Raw genomic sequence first — 19,017 nt, 5'->3', positions numbered from 1 at the left:
TTTTATTAACAGGATGGAGACCTAACCAAAGATTCTCAGGTAGGATACACAAAATCTGCAGTAAGTATTTATTTTTCCGATTGCCCGCGAGTTCGCTATGAAAATGAACCATTCTCGACTAACGACAAAACGAATGTTTCAAACACAAGATACATTAGAAATAAAACACTGTTATAGGTAAGTAGAAAGGGTATTATAATTTACATTTTTTATTACTTGCTACACAAATTTTACTATTTAAAAATCTTTTCACATGTTTCGCAACCACGGCTGGGTTTGTTATATGAAAATCATGGCCCCCTTTAATCTTAATTTTGCAGTAATTCGGTAACGCTTCACATTTTTCAATAATGGTCCTTACAAAACTCTTTGCCGGTACAACGACATTGCTTCTAGAAGCTTCCAGGAGGAGGGTGGGTTGAGTGTTTCGGGTTAAGACCGTGTGAAGTGTTTCTTCTGATACGGGTATGTTTAATATGAATTTCATGCGGGGCTCCATTGAGAACCTGAAATATAAAATTTTAATAATATATTGAAATAAAACTGCTAGGTGGATTTTTTAGGCATTTTTTATTTAGTCAGGGAAGTCTATTCCGTCTACGGATCGAAACCGTCTTTTTGCAATTATGGACGTTCTAATCGAAGGACAGCTTTAATAACCATATAGATAAATATGGGATTTTATCATGAGCGTAGTTAGGGGAGGCAAGGGTAGTCGGCGCCCATTCTAGTAAAGCCATGCGCGTACAGGAGCTTCGCGAGGTAGAATTAGTATTTTTTTTTTGCTACCGGCAGCTGCTCCTCTCGTCCTCTCGAAAATTCCGTAGGTACGTCACTAAATTTTATGACTCTTACCTATACGTCTACTAAAGCTGTCCTTCGATTAGTACGACCGTAATAGCAAAAAGACGAATTCGCCTCAAAAGGCGGAATAGGGCCCCCTAAATATCATTTTCAGTCGCGATGTGTCGAAGACTTAGCCTTCATGGTCACGGGGGAGATTCAGTCTGAACTTATTTTAATGTCTAGGTACCATTTGCGTAAAAGTAAGAAATTAGAAGATAATTTAAGATGAGGACCTGATATGGGTTACAGGAAGTTGCTAGGCACAGGCAGCAGCCAAGAGGTCAAATTTTTAAAGGAAATTCTTTTAGCAGTTAGCATTCTGTGGCATTTGTGGATAATGACACACAATGGAAGCCGTGTGAAAAATGGTTGCTACCTATACATATCCCCCACAGGCACCAAAGCCCTGGAGAGGAGAATTTCAGTTTGGTCCATCGTCAACTTCCTATTGCGCGCTATAAGACTCACAGCGTCTTCGTAGCTGTATAGTTTCGGCGTATTGGAGTTGTATCTGTAATTATACAACATATTATTTATAGTTGTGTATCTGTGAATATATTAATAATATATTAGGTATTACATAAAACAGCGGACCGGGCTTTGTGACCCTACTTGGGAGAGGTCTAAGTACAGCAGTGGACTGAAATGGGCTGATGATGATTATGATGATATTAGGTTCTATAAGTACAACATTTTTGTGCCTATGACGATGGTCTCGCCCCTATCACACGTGGAATTGTTCAATCCGATCTGCTCCTCTTCTTTCTTCAGCAAAACCACGCGTGCTATCATGCGAAGCCACAGCTGGATAATGAATACTATTGTAACCTGAATTGATTACACATATTCAGGACTTTAGCCTTGGCAACCTTCATATACCCTCAAAATTCTTACTCCGAACTTCTCAGATATGTAGGTTCCCTTACAATGTCTTCCTTCACCATTAAAGCAGGCGATAATTTACAAAGAATACAAACATAACTTTAGGAAAATCAGAGGTACGTGCCCTTGGGTTTTGCTGCAAACATTCGTCTCGGCAGTCCGTTCCACTTCTAACTAGACTATCGCCACTTGTGTTGGTTTAGAAACAGTGTATTTAATACCACCAACACGAGTCTCATCTAAATCCTCCTTTACATTTATTTACTTATTAGACGAAATTATAACATCAATTACAGTTAACACCAATACGATGCTATAATAATATACATATCAATATTAAGTCCTTAATTAATTGTACGTGAGTGAACCTATCACATATTGGACACAAATTCCAGACTCCGGGCTAGTACTAAGAAACATCCAATATATCTTTGCCCAACCCGGCATTCGAAACCAATTGCTTAGATTGTACAGTCAGCTATGCAAATAGCTGAACAAACTCAAAATTCAAATTATCTTTAAACTTTAGCGTTCGTATACACAATAGTTTTTTCTTCACTGAAATAAAATTGGAGGGTTAACTGTATATTAGATAAAGAAGAAAGAATATTGCGATCGAAGTAAATGTATAGAAGCTTTCTGAAATTTTAAATTTGTTCAGCTATTGTGGCTGATTGTGTAAGACGTCATACCTTTTATAGTCACCGTAATACGGGGTGAAGATGTAGTGGTAAACCTCTTTCGGGTCGTAATGGTCGAAATAATACATGGAGAGTGGCGGGCCAGGGTCCATGAGCACCATCTTTGATATCCTGTCAGGATGTACGAAGTTGTAGAACAGCCCTGCAAATGTACTTAAGATCATGCTTTGGGTCAGGTAAGTAGTGCCCTTAGAGGCAGTCAAGTCTAGTAATTGCCTGAATATAATGGTTACTTCTATTTTTCCCATTATTGAGTGCATCGACTATTCACCAGCTTAAATTCAGCTTCAAAATAAGTCCGTCAAGCACCTAATATAGCTAACAGACGTAATTATAATTCGGTACTAAATACCCTTTACATCCTCAGACAAATCTAATCACACATATAGGTATTTGAATCAAAGTCCACATTCGAATCTATGTTAGGGTTTATGTATGGGAGGCCAGAGAAACGCTCATATATGAGTAACCTTTTATTATATCTTAATCGTAACTACAACACAACGCTTACTTATTGAATGGCCATTTTAAAACAGTACCAATAGAGATGGGCAATGCCAACACTAGTGATGCCCACATTGTCATCTGTTAACAATCTATAACTACTGCGTTAGTAGTTAGTTATGTTAAGGTGTAAAAATTATGCTATAAGTTAAAAGTAAAAAAAAATAACACGTTAAATTCAATATTAGAAATATAATATAAGTAAAAAAGGTGAACGTATTTCATGTTATTATACGTTGATTTTTTTACGTTTAACAAATATTAAACAATTGTTATTTACAATATTAACTGATATTGTTTATTATAAATATTATACGACGATTAGTTTTGAATTTTAATTGCATAAAAATCTTACAGATGGTGTTAACCGCCTCCATAATTTGTAAATTAAAATAGAAATTGCTATAATTGATAAATAAATTAAGATGTTAATATTTTAATGAGTTTAATTAACAGTTATTACTTTTAATGATTACTTCTACATAGTATCAAGTGGCGGCCTTAGGGGCTGGCGAACCGCGCTGATAGACTTCGCGCGATGCCTTGGAGGACCTATTGTTAATATAATTCCGAAGCTATTTAAATCGGAAAGCATTTTTTGCTCCGTCTTCATCGCTTAAATTTTGTTTATGCTCTGCATGGAGCCGCTCATCGTTTAAAGCCTTCACTGATAGTACCAATCTATTAAGAAGTCAAATAATAATCATATTACCAATAACAGCACCCATCGAATGTGCCAAGTAGATGAAACTGTCCCATCGCATGTCATCTACCACGAGCCTGATGACCTCGACGATACACAGCTGTGTCGCCATCACGCCGGGTGGAAACGGGTCGGACTTCCCGTGACCTAAAACAAAGAACGAACCTGAGTACTATTATTGTGGAATCAGTGGCGGTTCTTTCGTATAAGCCGAAAAGTCTGGCTTGCCCTAAAATTATTTACATAAAACCGAATATGGAACTAAAACAATAATTTTACGGTGCTCCACGCCGCACCGCGCCGCGCCGGTTCACTTTGAGCACACACACTCTAACACATCCTACATACACCGCCACACCTCAACCGTATCAGTATGCATACATTTCGTTTTTAATATAAAACACTCGCACAAATATTATATTCCATCACTGTTTCTCTGGTAGGCTCTTCCATATATATTATTATACTCTTTCGACCTTATTTATAAACGTTATTTATCTACGCTCTATCTTTGCTGTGAAAAAAAAATATATTTATTAAAAAAAATCAGACTTAAGTAAGTATACAAAATAGTTTAAAATTACACAAAATAAAATTACAAGAAGAGTTATTCAAAACCTAGAGATAAGCAGGGGTTTCCAAACTAGGCTAGGCCTGTATCTTGGGAAACCAACAATAGAGTTAAACCATAAAAAGACAGATTAGGTGTAGAAATTTATACAAATATTGACAAAAATAAAAAACAATTAAATATTCAGCACGTTCCGATTAATGTAATTGGAGAACTTATAATACTTTCCGTAGTACCATAATCAATACTTAGCTACCAACTCGTGAGTTTTTTCAAGCAAGCATACACTGAGCAATTCTTAATATCACATAATTTATTAACTTTGTTGTAAATTGAGCGGAATGCAAAGAATTTGAACTTCTTCACGAAATTTGATTTGGCAGATGGAAGTGAAAGGTTGAAAACCCTTTTAGTTAACAGTGCCTTGTATTCATCAGAATTAATTATAGATTTATGTGTTGAAAGACAAGCTTTGTGTATATATAATTGACGAACTCTTAAAACACCTGCTTCTTTATATAAAGAATCTGTGGAGAACCTAAAGTCTTTACGCAACATGACCTTCAATACTGCACGCTGTCCTCGTTCAAGGGGTAGCATAAAAGTTTTACCAGCTCCTCCCCAAACACCAATGCAATAGGATAGAAGTGATTGACAGATAGCAAAATACACTAATTTAAGAATGTGAATACTAGCGGAATTACGTAAAACTTTGATGATACCAATTACCTTTCGTATCCTACCAGCAACAGTTTGTATGTGTGATGCAAAGTTCAGCCGTTCATCTAGAATCAGTCCCAAGTATTTTATTTCCTTGGTTCTTTAAATCTGATTACATTGGCATGTTGAGGATAGTGTGGAGTTGCATGTATGAATCCTGAGATCTGACAAAGGTGGAGGCTGGGATTTTGCTGTCTTGTGGAAGCATAAATATTTAGTTTTTTCTGTGTTCAGAGTTAAGAGATTATTTTGAAGCCAATTATAGACTGATTGTATCCCTTTTTCTGCAACCTGCCTAGCGTCATCCCAGTTTTGGCCAAGAAACACAATTGCTGTGTCATCCGCATAACACACTATTTCAGCTGACTCCAGTTGAAGGTCATGTATGTCATTCATGTATATAATGAATAGCAGTGGGCCCAGAATACTGCCTTGAGGAACTCCATAATACGTAGGTATCGTGGTACTCTTCCAACTTTCAATCCTCACTCGTTTGGTCTCGTTTAGCTAGATAACTTTGAAACCAGTTAAGGGCAGTACCCCGAATACCCATCCGTTCTACTTTTCTAAGTAGAATAGGTATAGACACTGTGTCGAAGGCTTTTGCAAGGTCAAGAAAAACTCCGAAACAGTTCCATCCTTTATCCAACTATGTATTTTTTGGCCACTTTTACAAAATTATTAGTAAAACCGTCTAATCCAGGGGCACTGTTGTTTATTAAACTCGATATCAAGCTATCTACTTCAATTGAGTCAGTAGGAGAGAGAAAAAAGAGTTAATTGGCCCATTAGCAATGTTCACCTCGGATGCTAGATTTTCTTCAGTTTCTTTAGTTTCAGTTAGAATTTTGTCGGCCAGATTCATTCCTACAGATGCAAAGAAATCATTACAAATATGAAGAGACTCAGAGAAGTTTTCAGAGATTGTCAATAATTCTGTTGGTGGATCATGTTCTTGCTTGAAGTGACAGATTTCTTTTATTGTACTCCATAAAGCTTTTGTATTATTATGGTTTTTTTCAAGTTCATTACTCTCGTATTCAGATTTGAGCTTTCGCAACAAATCGTTACAGAAATGCCTGTAGGCATGGCTACCGTCCTGAGGTCCCGGGTTCGAGTCTCGGTTCAAGCAATAACGTTACGATTTGGTTTTTCCACCTTAAAAAAATATTGCAGGGCGGTCTGATCCGTGTCTCGAATAGCACGTAAAGCCGTTGGCTCGCACCTGATCTCTCTCCGATCATTTCGGATGCTGTTTCTCTATGAGAGTGAAAGAACAGAGAGTACACCTATGTATTGTGCATACACTTGGGCACTATAATACTTCCTGAGTACCTGACTGATCTTCATTGAGATTGGCCACCATTGAAATTTGGCAAGGGATATATACTTTTTATATTTACACATACAGCGTCTTTCTCATCTCATGATTCAGTGTAATATAAAAATTTCAACATATTTGTCAAAAAAAAAATATTCTTAATCAGAATACTCACCAGGCATATCAAATGCCACGTAGTAATGATCGTTAGGTAACTCCTTTACCAGGGGTATGAAGGTAGCTGCAGTGTCCACGTAACCATGCACCAGTAGAACTGGAGGATTCACAGCGTCCCCCCATGATATCACTGAAACAGAAGAACATTTCCGTTATATTTCAATATTTATATAAGAAACATTTTTGGACCCTTTTAAAGCAAATTGCGCGCGCAGAAGTGTGAGAATTAGCATAATTAATGTTTAAAACCGCGAGTGATACTTTGATAAGGCGGTCAATCATCCGAACCCGCTCATTAGGCTCAACTCGAAATATACTCCTTACGACCGCGCGAAATGGAGACGGCCGCGTTCAGTTCTTACTGACCAGAGGACGATATAACTCTGGCAATCCGCCTCAAGCACGAGCTGCTCAAAAAGCTCAAACACTCCACACGACCGCAGCTCTGTACGTCGCCGAGGACCTCGCCGCGTCCCCCGTCCTCTCGACCCTTCTTATAATTCTGGTCCACGTGCCGACGCAAACTAGGTAGACTGTTAGGTCGCTTGCGCACCTCTCGCGAATCCTATAATCGCTGATGTGTCATCCTCTCTCAGTGGCCGTCCTGAGCCGAGGTCGTGACCCTTTAGAGGGTCGCCCTCAGCATGGTCACTTAAGGGCTCGTAGTGCCTAAGTACTCATCCGCCCCCCGACCCCCTCGCGCCGGTGACGATCGAAGAAGTCGTCACTCTGATCAAGGCACTAAATAGGCGAAAAGCCCCCGGGGCTGACGGTATCCCCACTAGGTTACTGAAAATGCTACCGGGGCATCTGGTCAAGATTCTTGCTGACATCTTCAATGCAGCATTCCAGAACTGCTACTTTCCTGAGGCCTGGAAAGAAGCAGTCGTGATAGGAATTCACAAGCCGGGTAAACCCGCGTCAGAACCGGCCTCTTATAGGCCCATTAGCCTACTTAGCACGATAGGGAAACTTTATGAGCGGATCGTCCTCGACCGTCTCAAAATAGTAGCTCACTCCCACAATCTGCTCCCTCCGGAGCAGTTTGGTTTTCGAAATAGGCACAGTTGCGTGCATCAGATACTCCGCATCACGGAGCATGTCTATTCCAGATTTAAGTTAGGATTCTATACCGGTGCTCTCTTCTTCGATGTTGAGAAAGCATTCGACAAAGTGTGGCACAACGGCTTGTTGTACAAGCTGTACACTCTCAACGTGCCCACACAGCTCGTGCACATCATACGAGAGTTTTTGTCGAATCGCGGTTTCAAATATCGTGTCGAGGGCACCCTCTCCTCTCGCCATACCATCTCGGCCGGAGTCCCGCAAGGCTCCGCGCTATCACCTTTTCTATTCTCGCTATATACTAGCGATATTCCTAAATACAAAGACGCCCATCTGGCGCTCTTCGCGGACGACACGGCGATCTACGCTTCACGTAGAGAACCGGAACATGTGGTGCGCATTTTGCAGGCCGCCGCCGACCAGCTCGGCGAGTGGTTTCGCAAATGGCGCATCACTGTCAACCCCTCCAAAAGCCAAGCTATCCTATTCCATAGGAAGCTTCAGAAAGAAGCGCCTAACGCTTCAGTTAGATTGTCTGGCCAGATCATCCCTTGGACCCATAAGGTCAAATATCTAGGAGTGTATCTTGATCAGAGGTTGACCTTCGCCCCACACGTAAATGCGGTACGCGCGCGAGCCGCATTCGCGATGGGCCAGCTCCACTGGCTCTTAAACCGTAAAAGTAAGATGTCTATCCGCAACAAGATTAGGATCTTTACTACGTGCGTTAGACCGATCATGACGTACGCGTTCCCCGTATTCGCGCATGTACCGCCTGCTCGACTTAAGCGTCTGCAGGTGTTGCAAAACAAATTTCTCAGACGTGCACTCGATGCCCCGTGGTACGTTCGCAATCGCAACCTCGACGTGGACACCGATATGCCGACCATCAGGCACTTTATGCACATGGCCAGCAGACGCTACTTCGATAAGGCGGTCAATCACCCGAACCCGTTAATCCGACTCAATTCGAAATACACTCCATTTGACCGCGCCAAATGGAGAAGACCGCGTTCAGTACTATCAGATCCAGAGGACGATATCACTCTGGCAATACGTAGAAAGCACGAGCTGCTTAAAAAGCTCAAACACTCCACACGACCGTTGCTCCGTCCTCGCCGCCGAGGACCTCACCGCGTCCCCCGTCCTCCCGACCCTTCTGATAATTCCGGCCCGGACGCCGATGTAATCATGTTAGATTGTTAGGTCGTTTTTCGCACCTTTCGCGTTTCCATAATCGTTGATGTCTCCAAAAGATCTCTCAGTGGCCGTCCTGAGCCGAGGTCGTGACCCTCTAGGGGTCGCCCTCAGCATGGCCACTTAAGGGCTCGCAGTGCCTAAAGCACTTATCCGCGAGACCAATGTGTTTGTATGAGCCGGCCCTGCCAGGCTAAGAAACGTAAATCAAGTAAAAAAGAAGCCAGCGTAGTTCGAGCCAGCAGCGCAAGAAAGAAAAGGAAAATCAACAAGAAAAGGAAGCCCTGAAGAAAATTCAAGAACGAAACCCAGCCAGTGCGAGGGAGAGAGCGACGTGCATGCCGCACCGCTCACACCGCGCGAGTGACTACGTCTCTACGGTGCCTGCAGTCGAGACGCTACAGTGTTACGCATATTGTAACTTTAAAGACAATAAACATTTTATATCACTTCTCAAGGTCTTGTTAATTGGCATTGCCACCTTTTCTCACGTAATCCAGTACAAAGACGGCCTTTGGGGGAGGCGAACCGGGCAACCGCCCGGGGCCGCGCTTACAGGGGCATCGTGTGTCGCCTTAGAGGACCTTTTTTTACTATGTTACAGCCGAAAGTGTTAAAACCGGGGAACCAAAGACCGGGGAACCTTTTTTTCTCCGCCCGGGGCCTCGCTTCGTTTAGGTTCGCCACTGATCCAGCACTCCTCGAGTGAACGGTGGAAAGCGCTTCGGTGCGATCCTAGGCTTCACAGTTTTTTTAATGTTTAAGTATGTTATTAGAAGTTGTGAACTTTGGCTCATGTTTTCATTATATTGATTACGTCATATCAGCCAATAAAGATAGTTTATCTATGTAGGTAGTAATATTATGTTGAAAGAAATTGTAAAATATTTTATAAAAATAAAAATATTTCCAACGTTTTTAATGTTTAAGTATGTTATTAGAAGTTGTGAACTTTGGCTCATGTTTTCACTATATTGATTACGTCATATTAGCCAATAAAGATATTTTTTTTAACTATGTAGGTAGTAATATTATATTGAAAGAAAATTGTTAAATAGTTTATAAAAATAAAAATATTACCAACGGTATAAAACATCTGAATCAACAATAAAAAAAATCAAATACGTTATAATAAATTACTTGAAGTTGAAACTAAATTAACTTTATTTGAATATAATTCTTGAAGACCTCTGGCAATAAGCTGTTATATATTAATGGTATCGGTCGAGGTATTTTCTGCAGCAAATAAAAATGATAAAGCCCAAGTAGCTCTACCATTCAAAATCATCAAAGCGATGACGAGTAGGTAATAGGTACCTATACAGAAAGCTTTAGACCATAAACAAACCAATAAGTAATTATTTATTGGTTTGGTAACACTTAAAAGCATAACTTACTGGCAACTCTACCCCACGGAGCATTCACAGTCCATTCTTTTGTGTCCTTCATTTTTGACATAACCTCACTTTGTAAAAACAACACTGGATGAACACACTATTATTGTTAATTGCGTCAAAGAAACCTAAACAATATTATTATACCTTCGTATTACATCATTTCAATATCGATAATTTACGGCGTTATTTAAATGAAATAACGCGAGCCATGTTTCGGTAAGGAATAATAATATTGTCTATATGTATTGTTTTATACAATGTAAACATTGCAAATTAGGCGGGTAAAACGTATGTGCGACTTCCTAGATAATTATTGATATAATAACATTATCTTTGATAAATAGCCGATTTATATCGTTTAAATTTATCAAAGGGTGCCATAAATCTTTTGAGCGGGAAATTTAAACGTTTTACACTTGTATTTTGCTAGTAAGCGATGCTACAATAAAACTTATTTCTTATAATATGATTAAGATGATGATTCCTCAGGAAGTTTAGGAGAGGCTGAAAACCAACCTATGTTATCTATGTTCTAGATAATGCGCCATTTTGGGTACAGGTCTCTTATCTACGTATTTTTACCTACTTAAATATCATTGTTTGTCAAAGTAAGACTTTATCAAGAATACTATTATTGATTTTGCGAAAACAACTGCATATCAATAACTCTTATGATTCGCATTGGAATAAAACTTTTTTCTGGATTTTTCGGCGGTTTTTGTATTTTGATTTTCTGCCGGCGTTACGTTATATTCTGAAGCGTGATTCTATCTAAATTTATTTTAAGCCTTCTAAGAAGATTTGTATTTTTTTACCACCTATCAAGTGCCATAATATATCTCTGCAAGAACCGGGTGTACACAAGATAGATTGCAACTATGGCCTCTCTTATATCGGCCAAAAAAAGGGATGATTCGCGAAGCTATTGAAATTAAAAATCATTCGAATTTCAACGGAGAAGGAAGATTCTATATATCTTGTTCTATATTTAATTAAATCGGAACCCAAAAGAACGGCCACCAGACTTCAAGATACTGTGAGAAATTTTAAATTTTATATAATCTTAAAATGTTAGTAAATATTGTACTTTTTTCTTTTGGACGCCCATTACGTCAGTCCCCTCCGTGACCACGAATGCTGCAAAGTCTACGAAACGTCGGGAGAAAACTAACATTCGCATAAACATAGGAACTCATCATTCTGTGATTCGCCTTAAATACTTCTATGTTAATTACGTACCTATGTTAGGTAGGTATTTAATCAGTAATTAAAATTGTTACATAGTACGCATGTTAAATTGTGCCCACAATGTTGATGAAATATTATTAATAGTTTGCGTATCATTTTAGAAAATTATCCCTAGATATTTTTTAAACATGAAAGACGCATTATTTACTAAAATAAAATTCTGAGTCAGATGGGCAATGTTCAAATCTTAATAATGATAACTGAAGATAAATGTTTATTGCATTTTAATCTGTGAAAGAATCAGTCCACAAGCAACAGTTACAACAATGCAAGTAAACATTTATATTACTTTGTTTTTAACTTTTAACAACATATTTAGGTACCTAATTTTATTAAACTAAAATGTGAGATCACAATACAGAGTTACAACAATACAAGTATTTATTTATATTACTTTGCCTTTTTTTTTAGTTTTAACCAACATACTAGCAGCTGAACCGATTTCTCTAATTCTTTTTTTATAATATTCCTTGAAGTACGAGGATGGTCTAAAAACAACACTTTTCTATATTCCCATACAAAAGATTCGTAATAATACTTAAAAGTCAATTTGTACTTTAATACTATACCATAAAGTTTAAGTGTTGTGGAGAGACGTTAGATGAAACGATGGAAAGAATTTTGTTTTAATTTTTTATTTTTTGACATAATGTAATTGTTGACTTATCAGCTTTCTTTTTTGTTTTTTTATCTTACTAGCTGACCCGGTGCCCCGAATAGCAGAATAGGTTTTAAAAAAAAATAATTAAAGAATCAACTGTTAGGCGGTACGAAGTTCGCCAGATCAGCTAGTCAGACATAGTAAAACACTGTTATAGGTAAGAAGTAAGGGTATTATAATTTACATTTTTTATTACTGGCTACACAAATTTTACCATTTAAAAATCTTTTCACATGTTTCGCAACCACGGCTGGGTCTGTTATGTGAAAATCATGACCCCCTTTAATTCTAATTTTCCAGTAATTCGGTAACCCCTGGCATTTTTCAAAAATAGTCCTTACAAAACTCTTTGCCGGTTCCACGATATTGTTTCTAGAAGCTTCTAGGAGCAGAGTGGGTTGAGTGTTTCGGGCTACGACCTTATGAAGTGTTTTTTCTGATACGGGTATGTTTAATATGAATTTCATGCGGGGCTCCATTGAGAACCTGAAATATATAATTTTAATATTAACATATCGAAATAAAACAGCTTGATGGATTTTTCTGTGAATTTTTGTTTACCGTCAGTGGGACCTTATCCGTCTCTGGGGGCGAAATCGTCTTTTTGCCATTACGAGCGTTTTAATCGAAGAGCCAGCTTTAATAGCCGTATAGGTAGATAGAGGACTTTATTATGAGCGGGGGAGGGGGGGTCTTGGGTAGGGTAGGCGCCGCCCAGGTGTATCTAATAAGTCACAGGAGTCGCTAAATGCAGGCAGCATCCAATAGATCAGTATAGAAAACTTTAAAAGAAACCCTTTTATCGTTACCAGTCATTTGCTGTTGATAATGGCATCAATGGATGCCGTGTCAAAAATGGTTGCTACCTATACATGTCCCCCACGGGCACCAAAGCCCTGGACAGGAGCACTTCAGTTTGGTCCGTCGTCAAGTTCCTATTGCTCACTGTCAGGTTCACAGCGTCTTCGTAGCTGTATAGTTTTGGGGTATTTGAGTTGTATCTGTAATTATATAACGTATTATTTATATCTGTTAACATAGATATTAGGTATTATACACAGAGGCCAGCAGCAACTAGATGCATAAAGCAGTAGACGCGGCTCTGTCGCGTACTTGGGAGAAGTCTTTGTGCAGCAGTGGACTGCAACGGGCTGATGATGATGATAATATTACGTATTTTTTTATAAATACATTTTTTTGTGCCTATGACTATGGGCTTGTCTCTGTCTCATGTGGATTTGTTCAATCTGGTTTACTCCTGGCCTTTCCTCAGTAGAACTACGTGTGCTGACATGCGAAGCCACAGCTTGATAATATATATCACCACGGCTCGAATTGATTACACAACGAATAACTTTTGCCTTAGCAGCCTATGAAGGCTCCTCAAAATTCTTATACAGTACTTCTCAGGTATGTAGGTTTCCTCACGATGTTTTCTTTCACCGTTATAGCAAGCGATAATTCATAAAGAATACGCACATAACTTAAGAAAAGTCAAAGGTGTGTGCTCTTAGGTTTTGTACCTGCGGACATTCGTCCCGGCAGTCCATTCCACCCCCAAATAGGTTATCGCCATTTATATTGTTTTAGGAACAGTAATACCAACAAATATCAACATTTGTCCCATTTAAATTCTCCTTTACTGCACTTAACCATATTGGGCTCAAATACCAGTCCCCAGGCTGGTGCTACAGAACATCCCAAAATATCTTTGCCCGACTCTACATTCGAACTCATTGACTTAGATTTTACAGTCAAACACAAAAATAGCTGAACAAATTCAAAATTTCAAATCGTCTTTCTTTAGTCATCATATAAACTATAAACTATCATAATATTTACTTCACTAAAATATAAGTCAGACTTTACTTTATATAAAATAAAGAAGAATGAATATTTGTAGAAGTTTTTAAGTTTTAATTTAGTTCAGCTATTTTTCTGACTGTACAAGATGTCATACCTTTTGTAGTCATCGTAATATCTGTTGTAGATATAGTGGTAAACTTCTTTCGGGTTGTAATGGATGAAATAATACATGGAGAGTGGCGGGCCAGGGTCCAGGAGCACCATCTTTGATATCCTGTCGGGATATACGTAGTTGTAGAACAGTCCTGCAAATATTTTCTTCGTATTATGGGGTAATGGCCATAGAGGCAGTTAAGTCTACTGCTTGTTAGAATATAATGGATACTTCTCTCTTCTTTATGATTAAGTGCATCGACAATCGCATGATGTTAGACTCAAAATAATCGTGTGAATAAGGTCCCATCTGGAACCTAACTTAGCTAATAGACGTAATTATAGGTACAAAATACTTTTTACATCCTCAGACAAATCTAAACTCACGGGTATTTTGAATAAAAGTCTACATTTGAATCTTTAACGCCTTAGCAATTACAGTGATGTTAATGTTTATAAAATAATAATTGTTAAAGATATTAAGAGTTTATTTTTAATAACTTAAATTAAGAGTTACAACTTTTAATGATCACTGCTACATAGTAGCAGCATTAGGGTGGGGCCAACCAGGCAAGCACCCAGGGCCTCGCGTAGTGCCTTGGAGGACATTTTTAACATACTTACGAACCTATTAAAAACTGAAAGAATTTTTGGCTCCGTCCAGGACCTCACATCAATTTTGTTGTTGTTTCACACGGAGTAACGCATCGGTTAAGGCCCTCAGTGAGAGTACCTATCTACCGAGAAGTCAAATAATATTATTACCAATAACAGCTCCCATCGAATGTGCTATGTAGACGAAACTCTCCCATCGCATGTCATCTACCACGAGCCTGATGACCTCGACGATGCTCAGCTGTGTCGCCACCACGCCGGGTGGGAACGGATCGGATTTCCCGTGACCTAAAATAAACATAGTAAAGTAATAATATTGTGGATTGTCCAATGTTAGATATATTCAGATACCTACAGTGTGTTCAGAAAGAGAACAGTCGTGGCCGAAAAGTGAACTGACTTTCGATTTTTACATAGCAACCCGTTCCCGCCATTTGGTAAATGTTACTAATTTTTCATGTCGTATTGCTTTGTTATAAATGACCTTGCGTGTTATTTTAGGGATTTGTGTATAGAAATATACTACAATTAAACAAAAAAAGTAATTAAGCATAGTAGCGACTCAAATCCCACGACTGTTCTCTTTCCGAACGGACTATAAAGTAGGTAATATTATTATGGAATGTCCATTGTTAGATATTTTAAGATACCTACCCTCTAAAAAGACGCTCTATTCTTTTTTTATTACAGCCAGCGTCTCCTTTGTTTCGTCATTCATTAATATAAAAAGTTTAAAATCTTCGTCATAGAATTATTCTAAACTAGCTTCCGCTCGCAGCTTCGCCCGCGTGAATTTCGGTCTTCAAAAATGGAGCCGGTCGCGAACGTTCGAGAATGTTCGTTTTACGAAGCTACTCGCTAGGTGATTCGCTAGCCTCTAGGTGCCAAGCAAACCGCCTGCCTGTACGTTCGCGACCTTATATATATACAAAAATAATCCTTATAGCATGATTCAGTATTCACGCATGATGGCTTATTATTAGCGTATTTCATGTATAACTTTGGTGTTTCTATACCGATTTCTATGATTCTCTTTTATGGATTATTTAATAATGTTAACTTTTTTAATTAGGGATGACTGAGAGTGTTATAAACGTAAGAGTAGACAAATATAATGAGAAAGCTTCGAACTGCTAAGCTATCGGGAGTTACACGTGTTATTGTGAGTCAACCATAAAAGATAGACATATGCTGTCGTGGGATATTTTTTACATAATTTTAAGGAGAACATTTCCGTCATACATGATTTCTGTGTAGCTTTAACCATTAAGGTTGCACACGCGACGGAAGCTTAAAAAATGGAGTAACTTCTCCCGTTTTCCCAACATTTCCCTTCACTGCTCTGCTCCTATTAATTGTAGCGTGATGAAAAGTATACTATAACCAGCACAGGAGTATGACAAATAATTGTACCAAGTTTCGTTAAAATCCGTCGAGTAGTTTTTGTTTCTATAACGGTTATACAGACAGACAGACAGACAGACAGACAAAAATTTTACTAATTGCATTTTTGGCATCAGTATCGATCCCTAATCACCCCCTGATAGTTATTATTTTGGAAATATATTTCATGTACAGAATTGACCTCTCTACAGATTTATTATAAGTATAGATAGATTAGAATACCCACCAGGCATATCAAAGGCCACGTAGTAATGATCGTTAGGTAACTCCTTTACCAGGGGTATGAAGGTGGCTGCAGTGTCCGCGTAACCATGCACCAGTAGAACTGGAGAATTTGCAGCGTCCCCCCATGATATCACTGAAACAGAAAAATGTACGTTATATTTTAATAGACAGGGTCGTTTTGAAATTGCGTTAATAAATTAAATTACATACTCGTCTTTACCTCTCCTAACATTGCCAAAAATCGGCCATGAATAACGAATAGTTTCTCAAAAAATGACGGTTTTAGTTTTTTGATTTATTGATAATTTTGCTGTTTAGAGGAAAAATGGCGTGTGCATGAGTGTATTTCTGGCTAGAAGTATGATATTGCCTCTGCAACTAATTATATTAGAGTACTAGTAGTCGCATTAGGGCGTGTAAAATGAAAATAGAAAGTAAGAAAAACTATTTATTAGTCACACTCGCAACATAAACAAACACAATGTACCTTAATTACAAATAATAATAAAAAATAATAATTAAAAATGGCTGGTCGCGGCTGTGACCTGTGACCACTCAGCATAATGTTGTGATGTGGTGCAAAGCAAAACACAACGCTGTAACGACTTTTTCTTGATATTTATTTTGTATATTAATACGTCAAGAAAAGACTTTGTACCCTTTGAAGCACATTGCGCGCGCAGGAGTGTTCGAATCAGCATAATTAGAGTTAAAAAACCGAAAACAAGCGTAAATATAAGAAGTGATTATAATTTACCATCCAGGGCCTCCTGCTTTAAGGGGCCTTGCGTTTGCAAATACAAAAAGAAAAAATCACACTTCTTCGGTAAGTGGGAATGAAGATTTTGCAAACATCTGCCAACCGGAGCTTCGTGTTACTTAAGACCGCTATTTATAATATCTCTTATTTTTTCACCATAACGCAAAAAAATATTGATAAATAATACTTATACATATGTAATGTTGAAAAGTCAGAGTACGTGCTAGGAATTTTGAACCTGTGTACCTTCGTCTCGGCACACCGTTCTATTACCATTTTATCGTAAACCTTACTAATATAATAGGTGTGAATAATTGTGAAGATTTTTGGAATTTGGATTTTCGTTAGATTTTTATGAAATTTTGACATAAGTACCTAATGCTAGTTAAAATATTTAATTTGATAGGAGGCGGGTCCATTGCTATATTGGGTACGAATTCAAGATTACTAGGCATGAGCTGATGTGAAATAAAAACAATCTACTAATACTCTCCGACCCGGGAATTGAACCCGACAACGCGTGTCGCCAGCTGATAAGGCACAATACAACTATGCCATCGAGCGGCAATATTAAATTTGGCCTTGAATTAAACGTTTTTTAGTGTTTAAGTAAGTATGTTATTACAAGTTGTGAACTTTGGCTCATGTTTTTACTATACCGATTACGTCATATCAGTCAATAAATATATTTTATTTAACTCTGTAGGTAGTATTATGTTGATAGAAAATTGTAAAATAGTGTAAAAAAATATTTAAAAAGTACGGACGGTATAAAACATCAGAATCAACACTAAAGAATACCATTAAATAGAAAAAGCGTCAAAAATAAATAAAATTTATTTGAATATATAAGTCTACCATTGAAAAACGTAGCAATAACAAGTTGGTAGTATAGGTATACAAACAACTTTGAGCTATAAAGAAACCAATAAGTAATATAATAATTTTTTGGGTAGGTAACACTTAATTAAAACAACTTACTGGCAACTCTACCCCACGGAGCATTCACAGTCCATTCTTTTGTGTCCTTCATTTTTGACATAACCTCACTTTGTAAAAACAACACTGGATGAACACACTATTATTGTTAATTCCGTCACAGAAACCTAAACAATATAGGCAATATTATAATACATTCGTAATACATAATTTCAATATCGATAATTTATGGCGTTTTTTTAAATGCAACAACGCGAGCCATGTCTCAGTGCGGAATAATAATATTGTCAAACTTACACGCGTCACGAATGATATGACCGTGAGAACAGTATTTGTTTTATACAATGTACACATTGCAAATTAGGCGGGTAATACGTATCAACGACTTCTTAGATAATTATTGATATAATAATATTATCTTTGTGAATAGCCGATTTATATCGTTTATATTGTTCCAAAGGTGCCATAAATCATTTTGGCGGGAAATCCAAACGTTTACGCTTCCATTTTACTTATAAACGATGCGATAATAAAACATGTTTCTTATATGGTTAAGATGATGATTCGTAAGTAAGTATAGGAGAGGCTGGCTGTCTCGGAACTACTGTCCTGGTCAGCATGAGCTGACCCGCTTCCTTTTGCCTTATAGTTCTTCAATTTTACTGTACATTATAATAATTAATGTAACCAGATTATTAGGCAATAAACAGTTTCTTATTTATTTATTTCAATCGTAAAATAAAATTTGTCTTGATATAAAGTTGCGTCCAATAGGTTGACCTATAGTTCACTTAGTAAAGTGAAGACTCCCAAGTTAGTTATTCAGATGCATCATAAACGGTCTTCTAGTGGCATGCTAAAATTGAGCTAATTAGCACAATCGGTTTTAGTATCGTATGAAGTTAGTCGTCTAACGAATTTTCCATAAAATGTTCTTAATGATGCGTACTAATGAAAATTCGTTGGGAGAAAATCATAATATAAAAAACCGCGAAATATTCCAGAAAATTGTTTTATTTCCAACATTCGCGTAAACATAAGAAATCATCACTCTGTAATTCGCCTTAAATACTTGTATATTCATTACTTACCTACAAGGCTACATACCTAATATGTTAGGTA

At 37.8% G+C, this 19,017-nt stretch overlaps 2 protein-coding genes across 2 annotated transcripts; both read right to left on the bottom strand.

Annotated features, from left to right (window-relative positions):
* Positions 1-174: 174 nt before the first annotated feature.
* On the bottom strand, positions 175-10,472 carry LOC115454291 (serine hydrolase-like protein 2). Its single transcript, XM_037443663.1, has 6 exons — positions 10,085-10,472; positions 6,424-6,555; positions 3,646-3,783; positions 2,421-2,571; positions 1,223-1,357; positions 175-506 (listed from the first exon to the last, which is right to left on the bottom strand). The coding sequence occupies exons 1-6, from the start codon at positions 10,143-10,145 to the stop codon at positions 194-196; spliced, it is 930 nt and encodes a 309-aa protein (XP_037299560.1). The 5' UTR covers positions 10,146-10,472; the 3' UTR covers positions 175-193.
* A 1,507-nt stretch (positions 10,473-11,979) lies between these two features.
* On the bottom strand, positions 11,980-18,217 carry LOC115450177 (serine hydrolase-like protein). Its single transcript, XM_030178165.2, has 6 exons — positions 17,938-18,217; positions 16,198-16,329; positions 14,718-14,855; positions 13,954-14,104; positions 12,860-12,994; positions 11,980-12,479 (listed from the first exon to the last, which is right to left on the bottom strand). The coding sequence occupies exons 1-6, from the start codon at positions 17,996-17,998 to the stop codon at positions 12,167-12,169; spliced, it is 930 nt and encodes a 309-aa protein (XP_030034025.1). The 5' UTR covers positions 17,999-18,217; the 3' UTR covers positions 11,980-12,166.
* Positions 18,218-19,017: the final 800 nt, after the last annotated feature.

The sequence above is a fragment of the Manduca sexta genome, chromosome 26, assembly GCF_014839805.1.
Source record: "Manduca sexta isolate Smith_Timp_Sample1 chromosome 26, JHU_Msex_v1.0, whole genome shotgun sequence".
Classification (NCBI taxonomy): domain Eukaryota; kingdom Metazoa; phylum Arthropoda; class Insecta; order Lepidoptera; family Sphingidae; genus Manduca; species Manduca sexta.
This window is presented reverse-complemented; position numbering and strand designations above follow the sequence as displayed.